Source organism: Bacillus rossius, chromosome 11 (genome assembly GCF_032445375.1).
Source record: "Bacillus rossius redtenbacheri isolate Brsri chromosome 11, Brsri_v3, whole genome shotgun sequence".
Classification (NCBI taxonomy): Eukaryota; Metazoa; Arthropoda; class Insecta; order Phasmatodea; family Bacillidae; genus Bacillus; species Bacillus rossius.
The window spans coordinates 44,429,052-44,441,930 of NC_086338.1; the positions used below are offsets into that span (position 1 = coordinate 44,429,052).

The 12,879-nt window shown below is 41.6% G+C and overlaps 1 protein-coding gene across 1 annotated transcript; it reads right to left on the reverse strand.

The window, feature by feature from the left end:
* Window positions 1-488: 488 nt before the first annotated feature.
* LOC134536459 (keratin-associated protein 19-2-like) lies at window positions 489-3,222 on the reverse strand. Its single transcript, XM_063376176.1, has 2 exons — window positions 3,211-3,222; window positions 489-1,157 (listed from the first exon to the last, which is right to left on the reverse strand). Exons 1-2 carry the CDS (start codon window positions 3,220-3,222, stop codon window positions 489-491), a joined length of 681 nt encoding a protein of 226 aa, XP_063232246.1.
* Window positions 3,223-12,879: the final 9,657 nt, after the last annotated feature.

The window sequence follows — 12,879 nt, forward strand, 5'->3', positions numbered from 1 at the left end:
CGCCGCCGCCGCCTCCTCCTACCACCTACCACCTCCTCGCCGTCTCCTCCTCCTACCACCTCCTCGCCGCCTCCTACCACCTCCTCGCTGCCACCACCTTCTGCGCCTCCTCACCTTCCTTCCCCAACTTATTTACCTCCAAGCTTCCTTTCTTTATTCTGCCTTCAACCTTCATCAGTAATCTCAGACTCCTGTAAGCATTAGCTTCATCAGCACCCATAAGTTTTTTTTCCTGCAGAAAGAGCTTTAAGTTCAAAGTGATTTTTGTTTTCCGATCCCAACTTGTATAACACTATCAGTACATGTGCCCGCGGAAGAGCGGCTGGGAGAGCCTGGAGTGGACTGGGTTGCAGGGAAGGATCCGCTCAAGAGCCTGGCCAGGATGTGCAGGACTCCGGCTCGCCGCAGGAGCAAGAGGCGGCAGACCCAGCAGCGCGCCGCCAGGAGCCAGGAGGAGCAGCAGAACCACGTCAACAGCGCGCTTCGCGTCATCGGCGGGGCGGGCGTGAGTGTCTGCGACCCTCGCGGCCTTGTGACCAGTAGTACCAGTAGCACCAGTAGCACCGGTAGCCGCAGTAGCCCCAGTAGCCCCAGAAGCCCCGGTAGCCCCAGTAGCCGCAGTAGCCGCAGTAGCCCCAGAAGCCCCGGTAGCCCCAGAAGCCCCGGTAGCCCCAGTAGCCCCAGTAGCCCCGGTAGCCCCAGTAGCCCCAGAAGCCCCAGAAGCCCCGGTAGCCCCAGTAGCGGCAGTAGCCCCAGTAGCCCCAGAAGCCCCGGTAGCCCCAGTAGCCCCAGTAGCTCCGGTAGCCCCAGTAGCCGCAGTAGCCGCAGTAGCCCCAGTAGCCCCAGAAGCCCCAGTAGCCCCGGTAGCACCAGTAGCCCCAGTAGCCCCAGAAGCCCCGGTAGCCCCGGTAGTCCCAGTAGCCGCAGTAGCCGCAGTATCCCCAGTAGCCCCAGAAGCCCCGGTAGCCCCGGTAGCCCCGGTAGCCCCAGTAGCCCCAGTAGCCCCGGTAGCCCCAGTAGCCCCGGTAGCCCCGGTAGCACCAGTAGCCCCGGTAGCCGCAGTAGCCCCGGTAGCCCCAGTAGCCCCAGTAGCCCCAGTAGCCCCAGTAGCCCCAGTAGCCCCAGTAGATCCAGCAGCCCCAGTAGCACCAGTAGCCCTACCAGCAGTAGCTGCATTAGCAGCAGTGGCTGCATTGCAGTCATTATAGCAGTAGCAACAGTAGCACCACCAGCAGAGGTGGCTGTAGTAGCAGTAATGCTAGCAGTAGTACCAGTAGCACCAGGAGCACCACCAGCAGCAGCTGCAGCGGTAGCTGTAGTAGCAGTGATAATAGCAGTAGCAACAGTAGTATCAGTAGAAACGTAGCAGGCATTAATAAATAACTGGTCACAGGCTCTAGCGAACTGTAAAAAAAAAAAAAAAAAAACAGGAAAGGAATCTCATCAAATACAAAAACGGTTGCTTATCATGTACGACAGCTTTGCTGCAACGTAGTAACTTCACCTCCAGATGTGAGAAGCACAGTAGGTTAGAAGGTATTTATTTTAAACAGCAGGCGAGCAAATCACAGGCTGTGTATTTCGTAGGCGCTGTACTTGACAAGACAAGGGTTAGGGATGACACACTGAGAAAAAAAAAAAACAATTTTACAGAGCATGGGATGCGGAAAAGATTCCGTTAGACTATTAGACATTAGACGTCGATAAATTGGTTGACCCCTTTGAAAGCAGGCCTTATCATATTGCTTTCGTAATACTGAAGTTGAGTCTCCTGAACTTCAATGACTTCAATGACTTCGATGACGGTGGGCAAGTCCAAGTCCGCTTTTAGTCCGTGTCTGCTTTTAGTCCGCTTTTAGTCCGTGTCCGCTTTTAGTCCGCTATTAGTCCGCTTTTAGTCAGTGTCCGCTTTTAGTCCGTGTCCGTGTCCGTGTGCGAGGCAGGGCCGGACGCAGCGCTCCAGCCGTCTCGGCTCACGGAGGGGAGATGTCCTCGGCCGGACCACCGCAGTTATAATGTTCCCGGGAGGAACGTGCTCGGAGAGTCACATGAGAAAGGGCAAGTTGCCCCCATCCCCCTTCTCAACCCCCTCTACTTGGGTCTAACAACCCTCGCAACATCCCCTCTTTTTTTTACCCCTCCGCTCCGCCAGCTCCGAGTCGCAGGCTCAGAATTTTCAATAACTCGCGGGTGACGTGACCGCCATTTTCTACTGGTATTTTGGAAACGTCGTACGGGAAGGGGGGGAGGAGGAGGGAAGAGGCGCTATTAGTAGCGCGTGTTTCACCGTTCACGTCCGATTGGTTTTGAGCGGAAGTTCGGCTGGACCTAGTCCACTTTGGGCTGTAACGACGACATGAATACATTACGGTGCTCTAAAAGAAAAAAATTAATTCATCTATAAAAGCCACACAGGTTTTTTTAAGGTTTAAACATTATTCTAATCATACGTTAAAATAAACTAATAATAATTACTAATTAAATGTTTGCATGTTGTGGCCGCTCCAAGCTCATGCACCTCTCCCAGAACTCACTGTTTCCATCTACTGCCGACAACTACTCTAGCTAAGGAGACTCATGAATACATGACGGTAGCGCGACAACAGTTCTCATTAGCAAGTCATGCATTTCGGAACATCTTCATGCGTAATTCATGCTAGATAGCCTTGCAAACAACTTTTTAGGGACGTGATGCTTTTTTTATATAATGTTGGTAATTTAACAGAATACGCATTTTAATATTAACCCTGGTTTAATGGGTTTATTTTGAGTGCGTGGACAACAGATGTTTGAAATTGTTCATTTGTGTTTCATGCCTTACGCACATTCATTTTTCACAACAGGACAATTTCAACTACATGATTATGACAATTAAGATTAGTAATATATATAGACTTTCCGTTTGTTTGTTCCTTACACCAAATCCACAGTTTTACTCAGATCTCGATGAAATTTGCACACATTTGACCTTAGAAATACGATAAAGGTCACTATCAACATGATATTTCAAGAAAACCTCCCATTGAAGCAGAATTTGGATATTTCTTTAATGGAATTTTGCTGTTGCATTATTGATTCTTTCTTCATTTCCATCGGAAAGGCTATTGCATTCTTGATTCCTTTTGCGTCTCCATGGCAACAAGCATTGCATGGTTTGATTTTTTTTTCCGTTTTTTTTTTTTTTTTTTCACACGGCAGTGGCGTGCCCACAAGGAAGGGCATGTTTAACGATCAGTGCGAGAGTTTTTATGTAGACTGCCGTAGCGAAGCAACACGTGGTTTTCGAAAAGACACAGAAAATATTTGGTACAGAATATTTCTTTTAGTGCTTTATCAAAGTTAAGGAAGAATGCGCATGATCTCTTTCGGCTCGACCGAACGTAATGTTGATCGTGCCGCTCGAACGCATGTACTTAGTTAAGAATTATTTCAGTTTAATATTGTGTAACGTAGGCAAGTCTTATAAATGATAAATGATCGTGGTAATTCTAAGATAGGTTTGTGTCAAATGTTTCAGTGCTGTGTTGTGTTGATTTGTTATTTCCGGCTCAAGAGGAAATGCTCGAGTCGATCACATGATTATTTACTTCTTTTTTTAACGTGACAACGTCTAATAAATCGATGAGCGCCGACTGCACGCACGAAAAAGTGTCCCGTTACGCACATTGTTCCGTTACGCTGTGTCCCGTTACGCACATTGTACGCTTGCGCCGCATCTATCTCTCTTCCACTCGACTGTTTATAAATTGAAGTGAAAAGTTAATGTGGTTTTCATTGCTTATTACAACAACAATTCTTGCATTTTAAAAATCTGATTACTAGTATAATTTCAATTATTTATTCTTTTATTATTCAAATAAAAATGCAATCATTTCATCAGTGTTTTTTTATGACGTTGTCACGTTAAAACTATCGTCCGTAAACCGACTTTACAGACAACCTATTTTTTTTTTTTGTTGACGTCAAGAGTTACTTTCAGGTGCTGTGCGGTTGGTTCGTGCACGGCACTGGGTTTATGCGCCCCGGAGCTGGGTAACGGAACGGAGCCTGGTGCTCGTGTGTGCAGGTGTGCGGATCCGTCTCTGCGCGACCCGGGTCCCCGGCGATGGCAACAGCGACCCCCTTCGGCGTCCAGGAGAGTTGCATCTGACCGCCGACATGCGCCGCCGCCGCCCCAAGAGCTGATCCATCCTTCATTTCTACGCAATAAAGTGCTTGTGACCGGCTCCGTGTGGCTTTGTTGGCAGTTATTTCACACACCCACCCGCCGCCGAGCCTGAACTCTGGTTCACTCCATCCGCCACGGACGGCAGCATTGTGGTTACACATTTCCGTTCCACGTTACTTCCGTTCCGTTTACTATATTACTTCCACCAAATACGGTGTTAATTTAGTTATTTTCAAAAAAATTCACAGCACTTCATGTAACTACAAAAGAATGACTACTCATGCATGATATAAGCTCAAAAACAATTATATATATATACATACATATATATACATATATATATATATATGTATATATATGTATATATATCACTTTTTAGCAATAATGGTGCACAATCCCATCGCACACTAACAGCCGATAGTAAACAGTATTTAAAGATTATTTGGAATTATAAAAATATCATGTTTAAAGAGGAAATATTTAAAAAAGTGAAATACGAAGAACAACTTATCTCGGTTTTATTATGCACCGTGACCTATTTTTATGGCATCAAGACTAAAATTTATTTAATCTTGAAAATATTTCTACCCTTTCTTATGCCACTTAAAATAAATTTATAACAAGAAATCTTAAACCACAGTTAAAATTCAGGTCATAGCATTATTTTTAACCTCCGGTACATGAATACCCACTTTTTTTTTCACGTGTAAGAAATGAGCTTGTAATCCATCATCTCAACTCAGTCACGTGCTGGTTAAATTGCTCAAAAATAAAAATTATTGGACTTCTTGTTCCGCATAGTAAAATGCTTCATTTCTAAAACAAAACCTAGTCGTGTATTTGATGTGACTAAGACTATACAATTTCCAGCACGATAAAACTATGACATCTTGGGTAATCTATGGAAGCCATTCCAAGCTTGCCTCCAGAGAAGTTCTCGACGAGCACCGATATTTATGATCCTCTTAAATTTAAAGTAAAAATTTTGTATTTAATTTTTTTTAAGTTATTTCCCATTCATTGCTGTAGTGTGTCATATTAAATCACCAACATGAATCACTATAAAAATACCATGCTTAGTTTTATAATTTGAAGCAATAGTTAAATAGTGTGGTGGTGTGTATATACACTTCTTGCCTCAACAGGCGAAAATTTAATGTTGCTAGTACATGATTGGAAAAACAAATGTGTGCGTGGAGCAGCACGTGCGACAGAAATGAAACTTCTCGCGTATTGTATTATTAGGTTTGGGAAAAATAAATCTCTTTGGCTAAGGTCTCACATACAAATATATATGTAAGTATGGGAGTGCTAAATTACGCTATTGTATAAGTATGCAAATTGAAATTATGCGAGTATGCAAGTATGCGAGTATGCAAGTGTGCAAGTATGCAAGTGTGCAAGTATACAAGTATGCAAATATACAAGTATGCAAATATACAAGTATGCAAATATACAAGTATACAAATATACAAGAATGCAAATATACAAGTTTGCAAGTATACAAGTGTGCAAGTATACAAGTGTGCAAGTGTGCAAGTATACAAGTGTGCAAGTGTGCAAGTGTGCAATTGAGAAAGTACTCTCGCTGGCAGCGCTAAACACAACAGCACTTGTCGACACCTCGGTCATGCAGGTATGTCTGGCAACTTACCTTTATTCTCCGTCGACTCAGTGAAGTTCGCGGCGGCCTGCGAACAAACGGCGCTAGTAGTAGGCAAGACCGTCATCTAAATCGGGTTTAGTGAGAGTTTCATATAAAAGTGTGTGTATTTTTTTAAAACTTTTGTTTCGTTTTTAACGTCTGGTATAGTTAATTATCCATTTATTTGGGAGCTTCGCAGGGGTTCGCCGCTCAGCAATAACTAGTAACATTGTCGCATTTGCCATTTAAAAGTTGGAGTGTTGAGGATGCGGATCCCAAACAAACAGGCACACAGAGGAAAACAAGATCATAGGCGACAACAGCAACACAAGCACACAGAGCAACACAAGAACACACGCGCACAGAGCTACACAAGAACACAAACACGCAGAGTGTATGTGGTTAATGTGAATCTTGAATAAACTATTTTGTCAGGGAAAAAAACATTACTATTGTGTTTCCCCGATAGCTCTAATAGTTACTTTTGGTATCATATTTTCTTGTTTCAAGCTTTTAAAATTTTCCCCGATTTGGTTCATATTCGTTTTTTAAAATATATAAGTTGCAATATAAGGAAGGTGGAGCTGGAGCAATTGTCTGCCATCTTGGATTGTGATGTCACGACGGGAATTTTGTATGATCTTGACCATGACCCTTGACCTTCAAAATTTGCCAAAAATTCGCCAAAATCCGCAAAAATTTCCAGTTTTTTGTAAATTTATTAATTTTTTTGTTTTTATTATTTATTTTTATATCGTTATTGTGACAATATATTCTCAAACAGTAATTCTTGACGACACGAGAAGAGAGAATGTGCTACGAATCAATCGCGCAAAATGTTAAGCTGTAAAAAGTGTCACAAGCAATTATTTACAAGAAACGAGACATTGAAAAGACACTTGGAGATATGTAAAGGTCCTGCTACATGGCAGAAAGTAAATTTTCCGCTTCAACAGCGATTGATTGATTCGCTTAAGGGTACATCGGGATTTGGTACAACTCCAGTTAGATCAGCATCTGGTTCGAGTCTGAAAGGTTCGTCTTAATCAAATAGGCATCCTTGCAGCTACTGCGATATGTCGTTTGCATTTTCCCATTGAGGAATTTTGAGTTACTTTGGCAAATTTTAAAACTCCATGTCAAGGTAATCCAAGATGGCTTCCGTGACGTCACATTCCAAGATGGCGGCCATCAGCTCCAGCTCCACACTCCTACTCCTATTTCCGGACCGGCCAACATATACTACTAGTATAGAACTTTATGTCATCAGTGTTGCCAAATTTGTGCATTTTCATAGCAAATAAGAAAACAAAGATTAACGAAACACTCCCTCTACAGTAACAGTTATAAAACTCAATTATTGTTTACTTCCAACTTGAGTGTGTTATGGAGCCGAATATATTCAAACTAAACTACATACGTTAAAAATCATACTAGTTATTTACACTATTTAATTATCATTATGGTTAAATTATAGCATTAATCTTTAAAACCTTTCATACCACCAGCTGACACACATTTGGGATACAACATAGCACCAATGCGATAAATTTCATTCCAAATAAGTATTCATAATCAAAATAACCCTAAATGCCGTCAAAACATTATCCGTAGTCAGATTTTTACGACAAAAAAAAGTTGTGTTCGTAAACTCGTAGCTTCAGCCTGCTGCAATCTCCACGACCATCGTTTCTCGCCGTGTCTTACATCGCAAAATGTGAGTTCGTAATTACGTAAATTCTTGCTGCCGTTACCTGCACGATCTTCGTTTCTCACCGTGTCTTACATCGTAAAATGTGAGTTCGTAATTACGTAAATTCTTGCTGCCGTTACCTGCACGATCTTCGTTTCTCACCGTGTCTTACATCGTAAAATGTGAGTTCGTAATCACGTAAATAATTCTTGCTGCAGTTATTTCCGTGACCATAGTTTCTCACCGTGTCTTATATCGTAAAATGTGAGTTCGTAATCAGCGTATCTTCTTGCCGCAGTTACCTCCACGATCTTCGATTATCACCGTGTCTTACATCGCAAAATGTGGGTTCGTAATCACGTAAATTCTTTCCGCAGTAATCTCCACGACCATAGTTTCTCACCGTGTCTTATATCGTAAAAAGTGAGTTCGTAATCACGTATCTTCTTGTTGCGGTAATCTCCACGACCTCCGTAGCTCACCTTGTCTCATATCGCAAAACGCCGAGTTCGTAATCCGCTCGCAGGAGAAGCGCGGGTTCTACGAGCTGCGGAAGGCTCAGAGGAAATTGCTTGCCCGCGGCGATCATAAAGACAATGCGCGTCTGACAAGAAATCGATAATGAGCTCGCAGTCGGGGAAACGCCGGTAGAAGTGCCGTCTGCAGGCGTGTCTGGCTTGTGTCACACACGTTATAAACCCTTTTGTAAAGTTGCAAGAAATGGCGCTGTTAAAGAACTGAAGATGCTGTGAATTATAAATCAAATTTGCGGGGAATGTAGGTATAAGAAAATTGCTGCATTTCTACAACGGATGGTTTCTGACTTCAGTAACTTATCCCTAAGGAACTAAAAAAGTGGAAGATGGTTATTCGAAACTAACTTTTTTTTCCCCCCCACCGCTGATTAGTCAAATCTGCAGACAATTTTTTTTGTAATATTATGTAAATAAATACTTCGTGAGTCATTAACATTGGTATGCAGTCTGTTTTCTGATCGTGTCATGTTAGGCGTGTCTCCCTACACATCTCCATCATGATATAAGAACTAGAAATAAACAAGAGGAACATCTGACACCAGTCACTGACGTCCATTCCTTTTTTTTTAAGAAATTTAAAAAGTATTTATGAGGTAATATAGTTTAGATTACATGTATGTTTCGCTGTGTCCCGTTACGCTCATTTTCTATTGCTCTTTGCTAACCTGAACCTCCTAGCATTGCGACATCGTCCGTGGCGTAATTCTGTTTTCATGCATTTCAATGTAACATTTACATTGCTCTTTGCTAACCCGTTCCTCCTAGCATTGCTGCAGAGTCCGTGGCGCAAATATATTATTTTTGACTGCATCTTGGTGTTGGGTAAGTCATTTTCCTTCGCATCAACCTTGAAACACTTCCATTCGTTTCCTACTTTTCCTATCATCGTCTTATCCTTAACAGAATAACACAGATTGGAAGAAGTTAAATAGCAAACATGTATATAAGTTATAGTTAAAATAATCTCTTCGTTAAAGTAATAAACATATTTGAATTAATGAGTGCAAATAAAAGTAAATATGTCAATTAAATTGTAGGTTTAATTTCACTCCTTCTATGTATCCATACAAAATAGTGATAATTCAATAAAAATGATTAAATTTTATTCATAAAAGTATGCAATCATTTCACAATGTTTTGTTATGACGTTGTCACGTTAAACTATCGTCCGTAAACCGACTTTACAGACAACCATTTTTTGGTGGGAATGACAGTTTATTTATTTATTTTTTTAGAATTACAAAAAATAAGGATGTCATATCTACCCGCATTCCTCCCCTTCGTACACCCTTGGCAGTGCATACACTCCCAAGTATCTCAGAATAGGTGGTACAAGCCGACAATAAACTACGGGGAACATACGTCAACGGAAAGCTGGTGCACAGTGAGTGTGAGCGAAAACTGGTTCACAGCGAAATGTGAGCGGGGGAAAAAAACTGGAAGCGAGGCCGAAAAGTTAGGAAAGTTTTTCGTTTCGAAAAAAGAGTTTCCTGTCCGCTAAATTTAGCTCTTTTTTTGGGGGGGGGGGCGGCCACCCTTGTATCTTGTGTCATGCATAATTCACGCCGATCGGACGGCGACAGGGCGTATCTCGGCAGCTGGGCGCAGGGCGTCGTCCTGACGTCATTTCCCGTCGTCAGATCCACACGGGATAAGGCTGGATTCACAGCAAGCCATGCACATGACTGTGCGAAACAGGTTCACAGTTTAATTATTACCGTTTATTCCCGCCAACGAAATTTCGCGATGTATCCGACACCTTTTTGTAGTGTTAGAAAATAACTATATTAACTACCACATGACTATCCCACGAACACTGTTTTTTTTTCCACATAAAAAATTAATTTGGGTTACGTAAAATTTTTAGTTTACCATTTTATCCACTGAAACTTTTCATTTATTTACATTAATTGCTGGTGATAGCGATAATTAATTTTTAAAGTAGAAATTACATAACCTTAGCGTTGTAACATCTCGAAAAATTTCTTGCCATAATATGAGTAATAAATAGAGACCTGGAAATTTCGTGAATTCGTCTGGCCTCAGGGTAGAATTCAAAGTCATAGGTGTGTTAAACCGATGTTCGCTTATCCATTGGTTGATTTCTTAGTGAGAACAGTTTTATACTTGTTAAATGGTACTAGCTGATTCGCTTACTTCTCTCCTAGCTGGGCATCGTTAGTTCACGGTCGTATAGGGGCGTGTCCAAATAACTGTTGTTCAATCATGAACACAGTGCGAGAGTGTGCATGTTTGCATTCTAACTTGCGACTAAATGAATACGCGAAATTTCCGTATCTCTAGTAATAAATACAAACAGTTCTCTAGTCCGCAAAATGGCTTACTGTTCTACTCTCATTGGCTGCTGCGCCACGCGTCCGTGACATAAATAGAATATATATTTGTTTTCCCTCCCATGCACACTAACTCTCTCTCTCCCATTTGCACGACCATCTTATGCGCTATTGTGAATCAGTTAGGTTCGTAAACATGGCTGTCAAATCTTGCGCGCACGGCCTACGAATTTGTCGCATAAACCGTGTAAAGATTTTTTTTCCCCCAATAGTATGTTTAAATTTATTTAAATTTGTTTTTAATAGTAGGGTTTGTACATTACCTAATATATTGCAAAACATTTGGCAGGTACTGCATTGAAAAAAAATATATCTGGTGGCCACTAAAATTTATTTTTTAAGTACAAATATATTTAATATTGTCACAGTATTTTAATTAATTGACGCGCGCTTTAAAACTCGAGCTCTCAAGCTCACTTTTTTTGTAATATCTTAAAAAATTAATTGATTTTCCTGTAAAATCATCTTGCTAGCGCTCTCGCAGAGACGGAAAAGTCCTAAAGCCGTGACGTTTTTGGTATGTACATTATACACAAAAGGTTCGTTCGCATCTCGAAGCGCTTGTTTAGATTTTTATTTTTTTTCAATTAGTTAGTTTTCTTAAAGATTTTCAACCAAATTTTCCCAATAGTCACCTGGCAAACGGCTATTACATCGGTAATGCCTTTATTTACAATCAGATCTTAATTCAGGCTTTCTGTGATCATCTTTGCCATCGAGTGATTGCATAAACAAAAGATAAAATGTTATAATAATCGCAGTATCTTATATTATAGCGCAATGTAAAAAAATTGAAAACAATTGAAAATTTCAATGACTTGGAAACTCCTTAAACTACCTTCTCTTATACATTTATTTTCTAAATATCAACTGTTAAGTTTTAACAGGGGTGAATATAATTTTTTATTAAATAAGAAATCAACTTAATTAGTATGGGCAAGAAATGTTTTTAAATTCATTTTGAACGTAAGTTTATTATAAATAATTTTGACTTTCACACCTGCGGTAGTAAAGTTACAAGAAATGGCGTTGTTAAAGAACTGAAGATGCTGTGAATTATCCATCAAATTTGTGGGGAATGTAGGTATAAGAAAATTGCTGCATTTCTACGACGTTTTTCGGACGGTTTCTGACTTCAGTAACTTATCCCTAAGGAACTATAAAAGTGGAAGATGTTATTCGAAACTAACTTTTTTTTCCCCCACCGTTGATTAGTCAAATCTGCACACAATTAATATTATGTAAATAAATACTTCGTGAGTCATTAACATTGGTATGCAGTCTGTTTTCTGAATATGAACTGGTCTATCAACTGCTATCAGCTTGACGATGGGGTTTCGGGACGCACTCTACAGAAAGAGAGAATCACGAAATTACATTAATGTGACATAGAACTAGGTTGAGAGGTTGAGAGAGAGAGAGAGAGAGAGAGAGAGAGAGAGAGAGAGAGACAGAGAGAGAGCTCCCGAAATCGAAAGGAGAATTTGAAATTGTAATAAATTTCGCTTGGCTTCCTTTTTTCGGGACTTTCCGCCCGCTCTCCGTGTGACCAGGACTTTCGCCGCGGCAGGGAACTTTCACGACCCGAACAAATGCATTATTTCGGAAGTTAAAAAAAAAAAAAAAGTTTTCCGAGGAGAACAGATAAATTTTTTTTTTTTTTCCCAACCGCGCTCTCTCTCTCTGCCTTCCAGTGGGAACCTCAAAGGCTTTAAGTCCGGACGTGCGGGGCTCCGGGCTACAAAAATGCGAGGAAAGAAATGATGAATCGCGAATGGAGGTCGGCTGGAGGTCCCAGCAAGCTTGCCGCGGGGGATAACAGCGCCCGACGGTTGGGGGACCCGTAATTCTGTGTCCGGAAGTTCCCAAGGCTCGTGGCTGGGTGTGTGTCTGTTTGGGGGGGGGGGGCGTTGGGGGGGGGGGAGGTCGCTTCCACTTGCCGAGAGGAAGGAATAAACGCGAAGAGATTCCCTTGTATTTATGCCCTTCCTGATCGCCAGACCCCGTTGAATATTTTTGCGGTCTGGATATTTCATCTAGAAAAAAATAAAACATCGACGTATCGGCTTGTAAACCTGGAGTTAGGAATTAATGATTCTCAGCTGCGACTTGACTGAAGTCACTTTTCATCCTCTCCATCAACGTTTTTTTTTTTTCGCACAAAAAAACGTTATGTAGATGGTTTAGGGGTATAAACCCTCCCCCCTCCTCTTTTAGTCTTTACCCGGGCTCATTTTCCACCATAACCCGACCTTTTGGAACGGAATCACTCCAAATCTAAAAAGTTTTGAGTTTTAAAATTTCCGAAATTTTGGGTTATTTCACTTCCACCCCCCCCCCCCCCCCCCACCCTCCCTCCCTCACACACACACACAGACACACAGGGTAACAGTCGACCTCGGGGCAAATCCCTACCATGCCGCGACCTCACGCATGCACAAAAAGCCTGGTTATTACCCATAGCTCAAAATTATTGGTTTTTT